Below are 16,754 nucleotides of genomic sequence, written 5' to 3' on the forward strand. Positions count from 1 at the left end.
GTAGTCCGTATCCATACCTACAACTTTGCCGAAGACACCAAATCGATCAAAAAATTCCTTCAAAAGATACAGATTTTTGAATTTTCATACATCATTTTTGTATGGACAGCTGCCGAATTTGTATGGAAAATTATATGGACAAACTAATGATGCAAAATGGCTTCTTTGGGCATACCGAAGGCACCAAAAAAGTTTCAGTCGGATTAAAAAATACAAAAAAAATCGAATGACCGAAATCCTAGAGAACTGCTCAGTTGTAGTAGTTTCCGTTTCTTTTATTATCATGCCGCGCTTAGTTGAGGTGGATTTAGTAGAATTTAGATGAATGAGCTTTCGAAGCTGTACCTGATACAATCATAGGGAAAAGTATTATCATGTTTCGAGGAGGTTCATTCAGCTGTAAAAGGTAGTATTTATGTTTAATAAGAGCGAATCAGTTTTAAATTACCAGAAAAAATGTTTACTCAATGTTACCTGGATTAGGAAGTATGTCTTATAATATTTAGAGGAAAAACAGGACATTAATTGCAAAAACTTACTCTATTAAGATTTCAGAACAGATTTCATTTTAATGACAAAATTGACTACTCAATACTATACGTAAATTTATAGTCAACGAATAAAGATAATTGTGTACAATAAACCTATTTCTACGTTGAAATAAATTGTGAAATTCGAAACTCAACTTAGAATGTCTGCACAAGTGTCCCCAGGCCTGTAGGGGCAGAGGGGGCAGAATGGGCTACCCTTGGTTTTTGGTTTTATAATGGATTTAGACCAACTGTGAGCCATGGGTCTTATAAAGGACGTCGAATATCATCACCACACCGAAAACGGCGTTTGAATTGATTGTATTTTTCGAATTATGACCAAAAATGTAAATTTATTGACAACACCACGCAAATGTTGTTTATTTCTTGGTTTTGAAATAAGCTTTCTGAAAAGTTAGATTGTTTGAAAAAGTTTGTTCAATGCCTATAATGTTACTAGATGTTACTACCAAAGTAAGCAAACAACAACGGAGCCTTTAAATCATTTAGAGGCTTGGTGGTGGAAGTGTTAAATTAGAATCCACTTGGGGGAAGAATGGACCACACATTTCCTGCCTTATAAAAACAATCAAAAGTTACGAAATTTGAGTTAAATAGATTATTTCACTCCTGGTAGCTTCGCAAATCACGTTAAAAGCAACATTAGTTGATTTTTTAGGTGTTTTGATGCTTATTTGTAAAAATAGTGTCTTATTACAACTTATTAATAGTGTTTTCAAAATTGTTTGTTTTGGTAAGTGACTATCTTTATAAAAGTGGTCTAACTTCATGGATACTATGTTAGAAAGGTCCCTTTAGTCATTTCTGATCTCCCATCAAGTTGTATTAGACGAAATGGCTTGTTTTATAAGGTGGCCCATTCTGCCCCGCACCCTGGAAAAGCAGTCGATTTTTTTTAAATTTCATCAAAAATAGTTTTAAGCTAAAACAATTCATCAACCAAGTATACAGCATTTTAGGGAACATCCCAAAGCATAAGCCTACTGCACTGAATTAGTAAATTTGTATGTTTTTCGATTGTTTTAGAGACATTTTCCTAAGGCGGTCCATTCTGCCCCCTTTATCAAAAATCAAATCCTTGGCGTTCTCGATTGCGAGATTCCTACTCGAAACTAGGTGTCCGAAGGCTTGATTGTTGAGGCAAATGCAAACCTCTTTTTACACCTAAGCTTCCATCCACCCCGGGATTCGAACTGACGACCTTTGGTTTGTAAGTCCAACTGCCTACCAGCGACTCCACCGGGACAGGACCCAGGGAGACGACTCCTACACCTGGACTAGCTATCGACCTAACCCATTGGGTTAGACCGGGGCCCACATTTACTTCCCCTTCCGACGGAAGGCGTGGTCAGACAAATCTCGTCTCGAAAAATGGACTGGGTGAAGGACCTTTATGTAATATAATATAATATAATATCATAAAGCTACTTTCTACAAATTTTGAAAAGTTTTAAAATTTAGCTAACTATGATTATGTACAACACGGAAATATACAATTCCCCAAATAGTGAATTGTGTTCATGAATTTGAGAAAAACGAAGTAATAAATTCACGTTTTTAGTGGAAATGAAACATACTCCTTAATAAATTCCTTCGTGATTCTCTGAAGAAAAAAAAAACGCACACACAAATGATTTCACCAATTCAGGAAATGATTTTGTACTGCCAACATTGAAAAATAGGATTACTTAAGGGGTTACATACATGTAAATCGGCAAAAATGTCAGAGGTTGATGTGAGCACACATTCAAACTTTTTTTTTAAATCTGCTTTCAGGGTGTTAAAATATACATTTTCATCTGCTAACAAAACAAATTTGAGGTCTTCTGGATGTATCATTGCCGAGATAAAGATAGAAGTTTAAAAAAGTCACAGAGTAACCAAGAGAGAACAGAGTCATTTAGTTTTTTGATTTCATAGATAGCAGCGGGTCGCGTGGTTGATTTGTATGATTCGTAATGATTTTAAGATTTTGTTTTTGTTTACACAGTTTTTTTTTTTAATAACCGGGCCGAATTTCGTTGAGACACGCAAGTCGTATTGCTTGATTATATCATCGATGATCGGAAAGCACGCCGACGAATATGTTTTCGGGTTTATGAAAACCTATATCTATCAAATCGTTTGAAAAAAAGTTCTTCCGATCGGATGAAGAATTTCTCGAGAATCGCGATCTCGATCGCGATCTTTATATTGAAACCTTTATTCAGCAATTCCATTTCAAAAGAGCATAAAACGAAAAAATCCAAATCGGAGCACCTTGATACGACCTTTGACACACTTGTAAAAAACTCGCCCCGAAGACTAAGACGCAAAATAAAAAATAATTTGAAACTGATAAAAAGTTTGTACACTTTCAGATTGAATTTCAAGATAAATTTAGTTCAGACGAAGGATGTTTCTTTCACAATACACAGTTATATGAATATCCAAGTTATTGTATCCTCTATTGCCTCTTTTACCCAAACACTGTTTTCACAGAGAAATAATGGTGGACCGTAGTCATTTTGTGAATAAAAAAAAATACTATTTAAAAGCTTACAATAAAAAAAACTGTGTTGCAATAATCTTATCACCATACACTTTGTAACAGTACACAGAATGTTTGAAGGTTCCCGACGGATTAAAGTATTTCATGCAGTTTAGGCAGCTGTTTTACAGCTTAGCCTCCGTCTTCAGCAGCGGCGCCAGCTTCTGGGCCAGCATGATGTTGCCGGTGATCTTTAGTTTGCCCTTCATGAAGGCCGTTTGCGGTTGCAGCTTGCCGAGGGCCAGATCCACCATATCGGTGTCCGAGATGGTCATCGTGGTATCGGCCTTACCCTGGACAGGGCCTTCGTACACCTTTCCGGCTTTGCAGTCCAGAACTGGAATATTTAAAGGGTAATGAGGATGTCAAGTAGGACGCTTCGATTGTCAGTTCTTACCCCATTCCTTGGCCACCTTGCCGGAGTCGGTGATTTTGTACAGGTAGACCGCGTTGATTGACTTGGCCTTGGCTTCGTTCTCCGCTATGCGCTCCTTGATTCCGGCGAACACGGCGTCGCTCTGCAGACTCTTGCCCGAGGTCATGTTGGGTTTCACGACGATCTGCTTAAAGTCAACGTAAGCACCTATAGAGTTAGGAGAGAAATAGGTTTCGATTTCAGCACTATGTCCGTGATTGGTTGTTGCCGAAATGCAAATGTTTATGCCCCGTAGACTTGACTCGACGCGACTGACGAAATAGAGACTCGTTTACATAAGCTCCGGTGAATTTCTGATCGACTTGAACACAACTGGCTGTGGCACTCCAGGTCACTGATAGGGAGCAGAGTCTAAAAGTCAATTTCTGGTCTAATTTTAATGCCTAATCATGCCACTTGAGTCGCGATTTACAAGCCTTATCGAAGCCATGGACGGATTAAAACCCAGATTACAACGCTCGATTAGATTAGGAGAGCAAATGTTTGCTTGCTTCGCTGCAAAAACAGGTTTGAAAACTCACAAAAAACGTAAAATTCGCCAAATTTCGAGACCACAACGTGTTAAACACCGGGAACTGAATGATTCTGCCGAAGATTCACTGTGTCATTCGTCGAATGTCTCACAACTAGCTCGCACACCCCTCTACTCCATATCGCATGCTTTATTCATATGTACCGTCTATAAAAAGCTGAAAATGTGAGTGCGAAGGGTGTTTTCGTGTTGCGTGTTCTTTCTCCATTCGTCCACAAATACTAAAAGGAAGGCGAAACGATTCGCTTGTTCAGTGCTATGTTGGTGCGTTTCTTGTTTTTCGAACATAAATTTATCTATTATCCACTTTTAAGGCAGAGGGGTCCAGAGCAACGTTTTTAAAGTTTTTTTTTTCAATTTCATACGATATTTGTTTAGAAATGTCACTGAAAATCGATACATATAAATTGGATTTTATTTGATTATGAGACTCTACATTATGGAATTAGAAAATAAATTAAACAATCACATTATACATAACAAGTTGCTTCAAAAATACATCAGTTTTAATTCAATAATAAAAGAAATATGAACATCGTCTACTCCGATAACTGTTCTTATGATAATGTATGGTTGAAACATGAAAATAATACCAAACTCATGAAATTCATCGAAATTTTTCTATAATATAAAATGATATAGAATTAAATTCAAAAATTTTAGAGAAAGTCACTGTTTACTTTACGAAATTGGGTTTATATTATCGGCGACCAGAGGAAAGCAGAAGTCGGAAGTGAGAAGGAAAACGCGAGAATTTACAGTTAAGACTAACGTTTATTGTTGTAAAAAACACGACTGATCGAGTTGATCGCTAAACTGGTTCTGAGGACGATCGACGAGTCGTCAAAGAAGGAGAGCTCGTCGTCGTCGTCTTCGTGGTTGCCAGAAGGGCCTAGGATGTGCGCAGACTTGATGTGGACAGCGCAGATTTCCACACTCCTCCTCGATGGACAGCAGCAACGCCTACGCCAGCAGCCCGAGCGTTCCGCAGAACTGCCCAAGCTTCAACGGTCCCAGGGGCTTGGTGAAGAGATCGGCTACCATCCGGTCCGTCGGACAGTACTCCAACGCAATCTGCTTCGTGACGCACAGTTGCTGACGGCTTGCCCACGAGATTGCTCCTCCTCCAAAGGTGAAAACAAAGCCGGACGTTGAGCGTCTGTTTCCTGGGTCGCCGGCCCAGTCTGCTTCCGAGTGCCCAACAAGTGCTTCCCCAGGCTCACCGCCCAGTCGAAGATAGTACTCCCTCGTCGCTTTTAGATACCGGAGCACACGTTTTGCCGCGGTCCAGTCGGCTTAATTGGGCGCGCTGAACTTGCGCCCAAGAATTGCCGCACCGACCGCAATGTCCGGTCTAGCAGTACAGGCGATGTACATCAGTCCACCTACCAAGCTCCGGTACTTCGTCTGGTCTCCAAAGGGCGTACTCGGTTCTTCGGCTTTGAGGTACCCGGGGTCCATGGGTGACTTCGTGGTTTTCGCTTGCTCCATCCCAAACTTCGTGAGCAATTTGTCAATGTGGTTCTTCACCCGCACCTTGTAGCACCCGTCGTCGCGTTTCACCTCCATGCCCAGGAAGTGCTTGGCACTCCCCAAGTTGGTCAGCTCGAACTCTCTCTGTAGGCACCGGAAGATCCGGTCGATGTCAGCCTCCCGCATCGAGCCAACGAGCAAGTCGTCGACGTAAACAAGCAGCAACACAGTTGTTCCGCCTTGCTGCATCCGGTACCAACATGGATCTGCGTCCGCGGCCTTGAACCCCAGCTTCGTCAGCACTTCGTTGAGTTTCCGGTTCCAGCACCGAGCGGATTGGCGCAAACCGTAAATGCTGCGCCGAAGTCTGCACACGAGCTCCTCCTTTCCCAGCGCTGTACGGCCGGGCAGTGCTGCCAACTCCTGCATCGCCTTCCGCCACTCGGGTATCTTCATGGCTTCCTTGTAGTTCTCCGGATCTTCGAACGCACACGATGCCACGTCGACCTCGTACTCGTCAAGATGTTTCGGCAGCTGGATGTACTGCTTCGATCGACCACCGTCGGCGCCGTCCGCGCCGCCGGTTGGTGGAACTGCGTCTTGAAGATCACTCACTGTTTCGTTCCCTTCATTTTCTTCTTCAGGCACTTCTTCCAGCTTTTCCCCACACGGCAGCAGCTCGATCTCCATCTCAGCAGCGGGCGTTTCCGCGGCTGGTCGTTCCGCGGCAGGCGGTCCCGTCACTGTTTCTCGGACGGCGGGCGGCCCCACGGCAGGCGGCCCCGCGGCTGGCAACTCCACTTGAGAACTCCTGTTGCTCAACTCGATGAACTTGGCGTCGCACTTTCTCAATTCTTTGCTGTCGAATCCGTTACCTCCGTCCAAACGGTTGATCTGCATCTTCCGGCAGGTCCGGTTCTCCGTCCACCGTACCTTGATCCTGTCCACGGCCTCCGATGTGCATCGACTGACGTCGTCGATGAGGTGCATGACGTAACGCTTGGCAGTTTGTGTTGACATTTGTATCGGGCCGCACAAGTCTGTACGCACGATGTCCAAAATCTGCGTCGAATTTCTTTCGGTCACTGGCGAGAAGGGGGCTTTGGCAGATTTCCCCTCCAGACAACACTCGCAAACGGACCGATTGCCACAGTCACGCACTTTCATCCCGGTGGCCAACTGTTCATTGTTGATACGTTCGGCAGCTGCCAAGTCACGATGGCCCAGCCGCCGGTGCCATAGGTGTTGGCAACTCTCCGTGTGCTGCCCTGCGGATGCTTCTGCCAGGCACAGGAAGTACATCCCGCCGCGACGATCTCCGGTTGCCTCCACACGCCCGCTGGGGTCCGAAATCTGGCAGCCGACGTCGTCGAAGAACACTTTGAGGCCGTTGTGCGCCAGCTTGGACACGGATATCAAGTTCGTTGACAAGCCGGGCACAAACTTGTAACCGTTGGTTACAATTCTTCAACGAACCTTCACTTTTCTACTTGATTCCGTACATACAACATCACACAATACATGGCAGTAGAAGGGTTTTCGTGCCGCTGTAACAAGATAGTCCTTGACAGCGATAGGGCAGGACCACTCGAATTGGGTGGAAAAGAAAATGGAGCTTTTCCCCTCCCGTTTGGAATTCGAGCGGGAAATGTCTTCTTGGCCCGCCGATGTTTAGCATCGGCCTCTTTTGCCATTCAGGCGTCCGTGTGTTTAGTCGTGTCCGTTGTACCAGTACCGTCCTCTTTGTGCTGTGTACGTTTCGCCTTCCGGAAGTGGAAGTGCCCACACGGAAGTCTAGTTCCGTCGGCGCGACGGCACACGGGAACCGGTGAACCTAGCCTCGTGAGTGCGCAGGAGCCGTTGGCTACGTTTTTCGTCAAACACCGACCCGAATCTCTGGCGCGCGGCGCCATAACTCGTCAAGGAGATTATCCCCTCTCGGCACGCCCAAATCAGTGGACTCTGGGGCTGCCGAATCCGCCACTGAGGGAAGACGCCTGCCGCAAGTAGGACCAGCAACGCCCGCTGGCCTACCTCTGCGTTCCAGCTCAACCCAGCAGCAGCTCAAGCCATCCGGAAGTCAACGACCAACCAGCAGCTCAACGACATCCCCCCCCCCACGGGATCGCGGCGGCACAGTCGAGGGCGCTCCTGTGACCGGCCTTGGAGCAGGTGAACGCCAAAGGCGTTCGAGGATTGGAGTGGAGTCAGCAAAGCCTCGCTGCGAGTCCAGCTGCTGAACGGTACGTTGCCCCTGAAGTGCCTTACATTCCCCACACACACCCACACCCTACACTTTGGACAAAATACACGTTTTGATTAGAAAATTGTGGTTCTTGATTTTTATTTCATCCGTGTCTCACTTGAATCGCTGAGTAGAAATGCCGACCCTGAGTGATGAGTAGTCAGTAGCTTAGGTCTACGACTACCTGTAAGTAGATGGTCTCTGCCCTGAAAAAGGAACGAGCTAGTCCTCCTTGATACTGAAAAGTCATTAGTTTCAAACTTAACCTCTTTCACCTCTATTTTCACCACATCTTCTTCGCCGTCTAGGCCAAACAACACAACACTGCCTTCACCTAGAATTTGCGTCTTCTTCCCGTCGGCGAGCGTGATCCAGCCGCCGGCAAACTCTCGGAGCGAGGTGAAAATCGACCGATCGCTCGTCATGTGTGCACTCGCGCCGCTATCGATCACCCAGCCAGCCCTTTCGTCACCGGGGTCACCGGCCGTGAACGCGACCGCTTTTGCGTCACTGTGAGCCGCCTTGGCTCTGCCGTTTTCTTCTTTCTTCGCTGGCGTGTCGCTGTTTTTCCTGCCCAATCGACAATTGCGCATCAAATGTCCGGGCTTCTTACACTGATAACACAGTTTTTCACATTTCTGCTCGGCCGACCGCATGGCCTTTTCCACTTTCAGCTCACCGCCGCCATCGCGCTCCTGCCGACGATGGTACTCGTCCGACAGCTTGGACTTGACCGTGTCCAGCGTCAGGTCCTTGTCCGACTGCAGGTCCAGCGCCGCTACCAGGTGGTCAAACGATGACGGCAGACTGCGGAGCAGCATGCACACCCGGACATCGCTGGCCAGGTCCATGCCGGCCTCTTGCAAACGATCGAACAAATCGTCCAGCTCCAATACGTGCTGTTCGAGGTCACCGCGTTCGGTGAGGTTCGTCGAACATAACCTCTTCAAAAGGCTTACTCGAAACGACCGAGTCGTTTTCAGGTGGTACGCTTTCAGCTTGTCGTACACTTCCTTCGCGTGGGTGCTGCCCTTCACGATCGGGAACTGGTTGTCCTCAATTAACAGCAGGATCGTTGACCGCGCCTTCCGGTCCTGTGCGACCCACTCCGGCTTCCGGGCGTCCCCGACCGGGATGGCGTCCGTCACGACGGACCACATGTCTTCGCGGGAAAGCAGCGCTTCGATCCGGATGTTCCAGGTTTGCCAGTTCCGGTCATTCAGCTTCTGGATGGCGAACTTTTCCGCCATTTTGTTCACTTCCGGTACGGAACACAAAGGCACAGACAAACAATAGTCTCTAAAAAAACTTTTTCCACTGCGGGAACAAAGAAAACCACGCGGTTTTTCTTTTTACAACCGAACCTTCTATTCCGACTCTGCTGGGCCCATAACCTATCGGCGACCAGAGGAAAGCAGAAGTCGGAAGTGAGAAGGAAAACGCGAGAATTTACAGTTAAGACTAACGTTTATTGTTGTAAAACACGACTGATCGAGTTGATCGCTAAACTGGTTCTGAGGACGATCGACGAGTCGTCAAAGAAGGAGAGCTCGTCGTCGTCGTCTTCGTGGTTGCCAGAAGGGCCTAGGATGTGCGCAGACTTGATGTGGACAGCGCAGATTTCCACATATATAGTCTAGGAAATCGAAAAAGAATGTTGCTTTCTACCTTTCAAAAAAAACTTATAAACAGTCTTAAAAACGTTTTGACAAATAAATCTGGAGTTTTTTTTTTGAAAAGTTCCAATAAACTTAATTTTAAGTTTTTGCTTTTTGGGAGTTTTTTAATACCCCTGACTCAAAGCGGTTTCAAAAACACCCTGAAAGCAAAAACTGGAAATTTGGTTTATTGGACCTTTAAAAAAACTCCAGAAATGTGCTTGGATTTATCCAACCTAACTCAAAATGTGGATATATTTTTTCAAAAATATCTTCATAAATATAAATCAGTACTTCAAACTTAGTTTTAGTTTCAAGAAAGGCATCAAGCAGTTTTTAAATTTTAAATCCTAAAATGAAGCATGAATTTGTGATCAGGGTTATTAAAATATTAAAATATCAGCTCTCAGCAACTACAATTATCCCGCCTGAATATTCATGCCTCAAATACAACTGCTCTGCTCTCCTTATTGAAACTCTCAGCGCTGAACATAGCCGAACACGTTGTCGTGTTCACACACTAGCGATTGATATTTTCCTTTGCTCTCTCATTCCCGCTTCCACGATCATCCTACCGCTACAGCGTATAATCACAAAAGCCGCCACAAAACGATTTTCGCAAACGCAGTTTAACGGGACGTCGTGCGTGGTCGGCTCCTAGTCGCCATCTCGCGTTCTCTCATTGCAGTTTTCGGAGAGATTGAGAGACTCAGCGGTGAGAGCGCATAGTCGAGGAAAAGGGGAGGAGTGATAGAGTGAGAATGACATCGCTGGAAATCACGAGACACAAGAAGAGATCTCACAAGCTATAGTGACGGCCGCTGTACTCTCGGATGTTTTTGGTGCAGAGATAATCAAATGATTGCTTTTGTATTACTCATTTGCAACACTGTTTGTGATATAGCCGTTTCAAAGAAAAATGTCACATGTCAACCCTTGGTTTCTTCCTAGCGTGCGGACATTTTTCTCTGAATCGGCTATTATTGTTTGATATGGTAAAACTTATTTTTCTGAGTACAATGACACTTTGTACGACCGCAAAGGATTTAAAATGGATTTTTTAATCAATTTAAATAAATTAACTTTACGGCCCTTCTTGACAGCTCGTTCCGAGGGGACCACATAGTTGATCCATAGAAAAAATGTTGTCTTGTCAATTTATTTATTTTTTGCATTAAAATGAATAAAGTGATGCTCACTTCCAACTGAGTTGTTTACAGTTATGTCGACGGTAACATTTCAAAAGGCATCATGTACATTTTGACACTTTCTGGGTTATTGTATATTCTGAAAGTACTTCTAATAAGCTACCTCTCCACCAAAAATGAGAAAAAGTTACTTTAGTAAAGTCTGTTTAATCATGATTTTAAATAAAGTAACATAAACAAAATCTCTGCCATCAGCAGTCCTTGTTTATATAGCCCTGTCAACCTGTCAAACAAAAGGCTACATAAACCTCGTGACGAAAAAAAAGCAACATGAAAAAAGCGCCATGTACATTCGGCGAAGAAAAACGAATCATAACAAGTGACAGCAGGGTGATATCGACGTTGGTGATTTCAAAAGAAGTTATGTTTGTTTTTCTCAAATAAAATTACGGGAATAATGTTTTATTGAATATGGATGATCAAGTATCAACAAAAGCAACGTTTTTCATCGTTTGTTATCATTAGAACATCTTATTTTGCTTTTATATAAAAATGGTAATTGAAAATGGATGCTCAACATTCAAATGCGTTTTTCTCAAAACGCATGGTTTGTACATGATGCTTTTTGAAATGTTGGCATCGATGTATTCCTCGATTTCAGTTGAAAACCCCGGTAGGCGTCATCCATAAAGTATGTCTCGCAAAAATCGGCTAAAATTACGATTTTTTTGTTGTCCTATTTTTGATTGTTTGATTTAAGTATGATCTATAAACTACTCTAAAGTAATTTTAAATCCCGAATGGCGGTGATGAAATATAAAAAAATGCTTTTTATTTCATTTTTTAGGGCAATCAACCATTATGGTCAAATTTTACTAAAATAGCGTCGCAGAAGTCGAGTAAAAGTAAGATAATAAAAAAATACAAAAAAGTTGTGCGTGATTTGATTATTCGAAGTCCCATACAAACCATCGGATAATCGAACTTCGGACAATAGAGTCTGGACTGTATTTACTTTTGGATGCAAATTATGAAAAGTTGAACTTTTCAGCAATATTTGGTTAAGATATAATATTATAAAATTACAAGTCAAATAGGAAAAAAGCAAAAAAGAATTGCAAAAATTACTATTACAAATATTAATTTTCTATTAAAATGACGAAACATATTTTCAAAATTGAGAAATTAATTTTTTTGAAGTGCTAAATTTAGGATTTTAAACCTCTTAAAAATTTAATTATATATTTCTTTCAATCGTCTTTCACGTATGCTGTATAAAATCGGCAAAAATGCAAATCAAAATGAGTTCAAACTTTCACATTATGCAAAACGGTCAATGTCGCGCGTCGTCGAGTCACCCAATAAAAAATAACAAGAAAAATAAAAATAAAACTCACCCGACAACACCTCGATATTGGTTTCGACGACTACCGTGCGGAAGCACACCCGGTTGTTCGCTTCGCGCCACATGTCCACGCGGAGCGTTTGTCCGGGCAGAACCGGCTTCGAGAAGCGCACCTTGGCCGCCTTGAACAGCGCGGAATCGTCTCCGCCAAACTGCTTGAGGACGGCCTTGACCGAAACGCCCATGGTGCAGAGTCCGTGCAGGATGGGGGTTTTGTAGCCGGCGATGGCCGAAAAGCTGGGATCGATGTGCATCGGGTTGAGATCGCCGGACAGTCTGTAGAGGGCGGCCTGGTCCTTGGTGGTTTTGACTTGGACGGAGGCGTCTGGTGCACGTTTCGGGTTCGGGACCAGCGGTTTGACCGCGTCACTTGCCTTGGACTTGCCGTTGAAGTTGCCAACGCCCACGATGAAGGTGCTGCTCTGGCCACGTGCTACGAGCGTTCCGTTTTCGTCGTACGAATCGGACTGGGTGATAACAAGGGCTCCGGATTTCTTGTCTAGAACGTCGATGACCGTTGAGGTGGTTGTTAGGACGCCCTCTGTTGGCACGTTGTCGAAGAGTTCGATGTACTGCTCGCCGTGAAGGATGTTGGTCAAATCGAAACTAGCGTGCGTGATGGCCGACGCCGTTAGATTCGAACCCATCACCGAAAGTAATCCGGGCAGGATGAAGAACGTGGGCAGCGTTGAAAAGTCCGAGTGATTCTCGTACAAGAACCGTAAATCGTTCTCGTCCGTAACGGTGGCGCCAACTCCAAGTGCGTACAGAATGACGTCCTTGTAGTTAAATTTGTACGTTTCGGTGACGGAATTTCCGGCCGGAACGCCCTCACGCAGCTTCTCCAGCACATCCACCAGGGTTAGGCTCGCTTCTCCGATGGCGTTCAAATGCTTGGCCTCACTCATGTCAGTCACCTTGGACCAGACGCCCTTCACGTACTCGGGCGTTACGCTTTCGTCCAGCGAAGTGCGCAACACGCTGCCCTTTCCGCGGACAAAGTGCACCTTGGTGGCCCAGCCGGCGGCACTTTCGATGATGGCACCGGTATCCTCACAGGACTCGTGACACAGGAAGGCTACCACGGGGGCGATCAGCTTGGGTTCTGCAATTGGGGAAGGGATTAAAATATAACTCAGTAATTTTTTCTGATCAAAGCCGACAATACTCACTCAGTTCGTTGAACAGAATCTCCGGCAGGATTCCCTCCGTCATCCTGGAAGCCGCAGTCGGCACAATCACATTGCAGTGAATGTCGTTCTTCGCACCCTCAATCGCCACCGTATTGGCCAGCCCCACCAGACCCAGCTTGGCCGCACTGTAATTGGCCTGGCCAAAGTTGCCATAAACACCCGAATTACTCGAAGTCATAATGATGCGCCCGTAGTTCTGCTTCTTCATAATTGGCCACGCGGCACGTGTCGTCACGAAGCTTCCCTTCAGGTGAACGTCGTGAATCAGGTTCCAGTCCTCGTCCGAAATCCGAGCAATGCTCTTGTCCCGCAGAATTCCCGCATTGTTGACCAGCACATCGACGCGTCCAAACGCTTCCATGGCCGTCTGGATGATTTTGTCACCGTCCACCACCGAGTTGTAATCGGCCACGGCGGTTCCGCCCCGTTCCCGAATTTCTTCGACCACCTTGTCCGCAGCATTTGACTTGCCCTGGCCGTGGAAGTTTCCGCCCAGGTCATTCACCACGACCTTTGCCCCTCGCGAACCGAACAGCAGCGCGTACTCGCGACCCAACCCGGCTCCGGCACCTGTTACGACCACAACCCGGCCATCGTAACGGAGTTGGCTCTCGCTGGCGGATACCATCTTGTGCTGTGTTCTCCGAGTGCGATCTCAAACTGGACCGGTTCAAAGTGTGTTAAGCTCTGCAACAGAAAGAAAGCAATTTGACTTGTTTTTCCACCAGAATAATCTTATCTCTTGTACAGCCGTGATAGCACAAATCAGAAGAATAAAAATAAATCTTCAATGTGGGTACAATACGCCCGACTGTTGGCGCTACGCGTACACACAATCAGCAAGTCATCGCAGGAGGGCAATCTACACACATGAACTCGACTTAAACTTTAAGCTGCATCCGCAAGCAGAATAAGTCAAGTTTCATAAATATGCAGTGAAATGACCTCGAAGGCCTTGAATTTGGCTAACATTATTCGGCTTATTTACCTACCTCAAATGTAAAGCTCGTCGAACAAAAAAAAAACAATTACAAGTAATTAGTAATTGTTAGCTGTTGAAACCCAACTAAACAAAACTAAAAACTTGCTGCACTTGCACAACACGTAATCTACCAAGTGCGCGACGACTTAGTACTGGACTTAGTAATGGGATGATGTGACGAGGGTGATCAAAACATATATTGCAGCAGAGAGTCTACGGATAGTACATGGAACGCATACAGAGGAACCATTAAAGACAGCTAAGGCCGGCTCAAAACGAGTCCAAACAGGTTATCGTTTTACCTGGCTATGGGAGTGTTAGTTTATAGAAAAGTTATTACTACATGCTCTTTCTTTTTTAAAAGATTTGAATTAGATTTTTAAGAAAAAGGGAATGATAATAACCAATGAATTTTTGAAATATTTATTTTGGTTCAATCTCGATGCGGACACTGGGGAAATCGCTGTATCTGATCCTTGTTCACTATTTCGCAAATATCTTCGAAATGCGATTGAATTTTTCAAAAATCTCTCGCTACTTTTTAGCCAATAGAATTATCTACCGAATCATCAAAAAATTAGGCTAATAAACTATTTAACAAAAAAGTTCCGCATACATTTCTCAAAAATATTGTGATTTTTTAATTGTTTTCTCTGCATTCCACCCCAAAGCGTTTGTTGTCTATATGGTTGCCTACAAACAGGCGATTCCAAGCGTTAGACAGGGAGACTGCTAGCGCTCTCACGGAAAACTCACAATCAAAATGGTGAGCATGTAAGGTAACCGGTACAATACTTGACATTATACAATATGCTCATTTTCATGCTTGCGTTGGACTCAAAGATTTATTCTGAAATTCAGGAATAAAAACAATAATGTTGTATTTTTTTTTCTAATCAATCCCCTTATGCAATATCCGGACGGCAAGACTTCGGAAAACTGTTCACAATTGGTAAAAATAAACTTTAAAGTTATAATTACGTCCTCCATTTCCGTTGGGTCAACAAATAACACCTTGGCCATTTTGGCCTTGAACACGTGCAGGGCAGTGATGGCTTCGTCGTAGACACACTTCTTCGGAGCAATAACATTGTCTGTCACAGACACTTGCCCACTTAGCCCGGTTTTTTCCGCTGCTTCTCTAATGCTCGTGAATGGCTTTCGCTTGCATTTCTTCACGATTATTATGTACTCAATCAGCTTCGTTTATACCTGTTGAAAATGACAAAAGAAGTTTCTTTATTTATTTAACGATTTCAAATAAGCAGTTTTTATTTCTATTGAGTCTTATTTTATTTCATTTTACTAAAACTAATAGATTCTTTTGATTCTAAACAGTTTTTACTTATCATTGTGCTGTGCAACTCATTTAGTCATATTTTTTATATGCAAAAAATAAACCGAAATATTTTTTGGCTTCATAAAGGTATTTAACAGCATGTATGAACGAACTAATGATAAGGTAGTAAAGCGAGGCAAAGGTACGATAAACGTGAATTTTATAAATTAGAAAATGTGAAAATGCAAGTTTCCCCATACAAATTTCATTCGCTTTGCGCCAATCGTGGAACACGGTTCACATTTTTACACATTTTTTAGGTAAAATGACTCAAAAAGAGGTACAGAAGTTTTATATTTTATTGTTGTAAACACATAAGTTGACCCTTACACAAGTTGAAACCTCCAATATGACCGTATCAAAATTACTGGTACGTTCCTTTGCCCCGTTTTAGTCTACCAATAAAAAAACATCCAAGGGAGGTTCAGGGACTTGTCTACCGATACGAGGTGATGTTCTGGGTCTTCTGTAGAGTCCCTGGAGTTACGGCCCATGGATCTACCGTCGTAACAAGGCAGAAGTGGGTAGTTTTTGGCCTCACGTCATATCCGGATAGCCTCAGGGAGGTTCAAGGACTTGTCAACCGATACGTGGTGATGTTCTGGGTCTTCTGTAGAGTCCCGGGAGTTACGGCTCATGTATCTACCGTCGTAACAAAGTAGAGGTCGGTAGTTTTTGACCTCAGATCATATCCGGATATCTTCAGGGAGGTTCAGGGACTTGTCTACCGATACGAGGTGATGTTCTGGGTCTTCTGTAGAGTCCCGGGAGTTACGGCCCATGGATCTACCGTCGTAACAAAGTAGAGGTCGGTAGTTTTTGACCTCAGATGATATCCGGATATCTTCAGGGAGGTTCAGGGACTTATCTACCGATACGAGGTGATGTTCTGGGTCTTCTGTAGAGTCCCGGGAGTTACGGCCCTTGGATCTACCGTCGTAACAAGGCAGAGGTGGGTAGTTTTTGACCTCACGTCATATCCGGATAGCCTCAGGGAGGTTCAAGGACTTGTCAACCGATACGTGGTGATGTTCTGGGTCTTCTGTAGAGTCCCGGGAGTTACGGCTCATGTATCTACCGTCGTAACAAAGTAAAGGTCGGTAGTTTTTGACCTCAGATCATATCCGGATATCTTCAGGGAGGTTCAGGGACTTGTCTACCGATACGAGGTGATGTTCTGGGTCTTCTGTAGAGTCCCGGGAGTTACGGCCCATGGATCTACCGTCGTAACAAGGCAGAGGTTAGTAGTTTTTGACATCAGA

The 16,754-nt window shown here is 44.3% G+C and overlaps 1 protein-coding gene across 2 annotated transcripts; it reads right to left on the bottom strand.

Moving 5' to 3' along the window:
• Nucleotides 1-2,979: 2,979 nt before the first annotated feature.
• LOC120414661 (peroxisomal multifunctional enzyme type 2-like) lies at nucleotides 2,980-14,321 on the bottom strand. Of its 2 annotated transcripts, XM_039575929.1 has the most exons (5): nucleotides 14,164-14,321; nucleotides 13,151-13,858; nucleotides 11,971-13,083; nucleotides 3,479-3,664; nucleotides 2,980-3,418 (listed from the first exon to the last, which is right to left on the bottom strand). In XM_039575929.1, the coding sequence occupies exons 2-5, from the start codon at nucleotides 13,797-13,799 to the stop codon at nucleotides 3,207-3,209; spliced, it is 2,160 nt and encodes a 719-aa protein (XP_039431863.1). In that variant the 5' UTR covers nucleotides 13,800-13,858; nucleotides 14,164-14,321; the 3' UTR covers nucleotides 2,980-3,206. The 2 variants fall into 2 exon arrangements, with proteins under 2 accessions (XP_039431863.1, XP_039431864.1); XM_039575930.2 differs by lacking the exons at nucleotides 11,971-13,083; nucleotides 13,151-13,858; nucleotides 14,164-14,321 and adding an exon at nucleotides 4,039-4,193.
• Nucleotides 14,322-16,754: the final 2,433 nt, after the last annotated feature.

The sequence above is a fragment of the Culex pipiens genome, chromosome 2, assembly GCF_016801865.2.
Source record: "Culex pipiens pallens isolate TS chromosome 2, TS_CPP_V2, whole genome shotgun sequence".
NCBI lineage: Eukaryota > Metazoa > Arthropoda > Insecta > Diptera > Culicidae > Culex > Culex pipiens.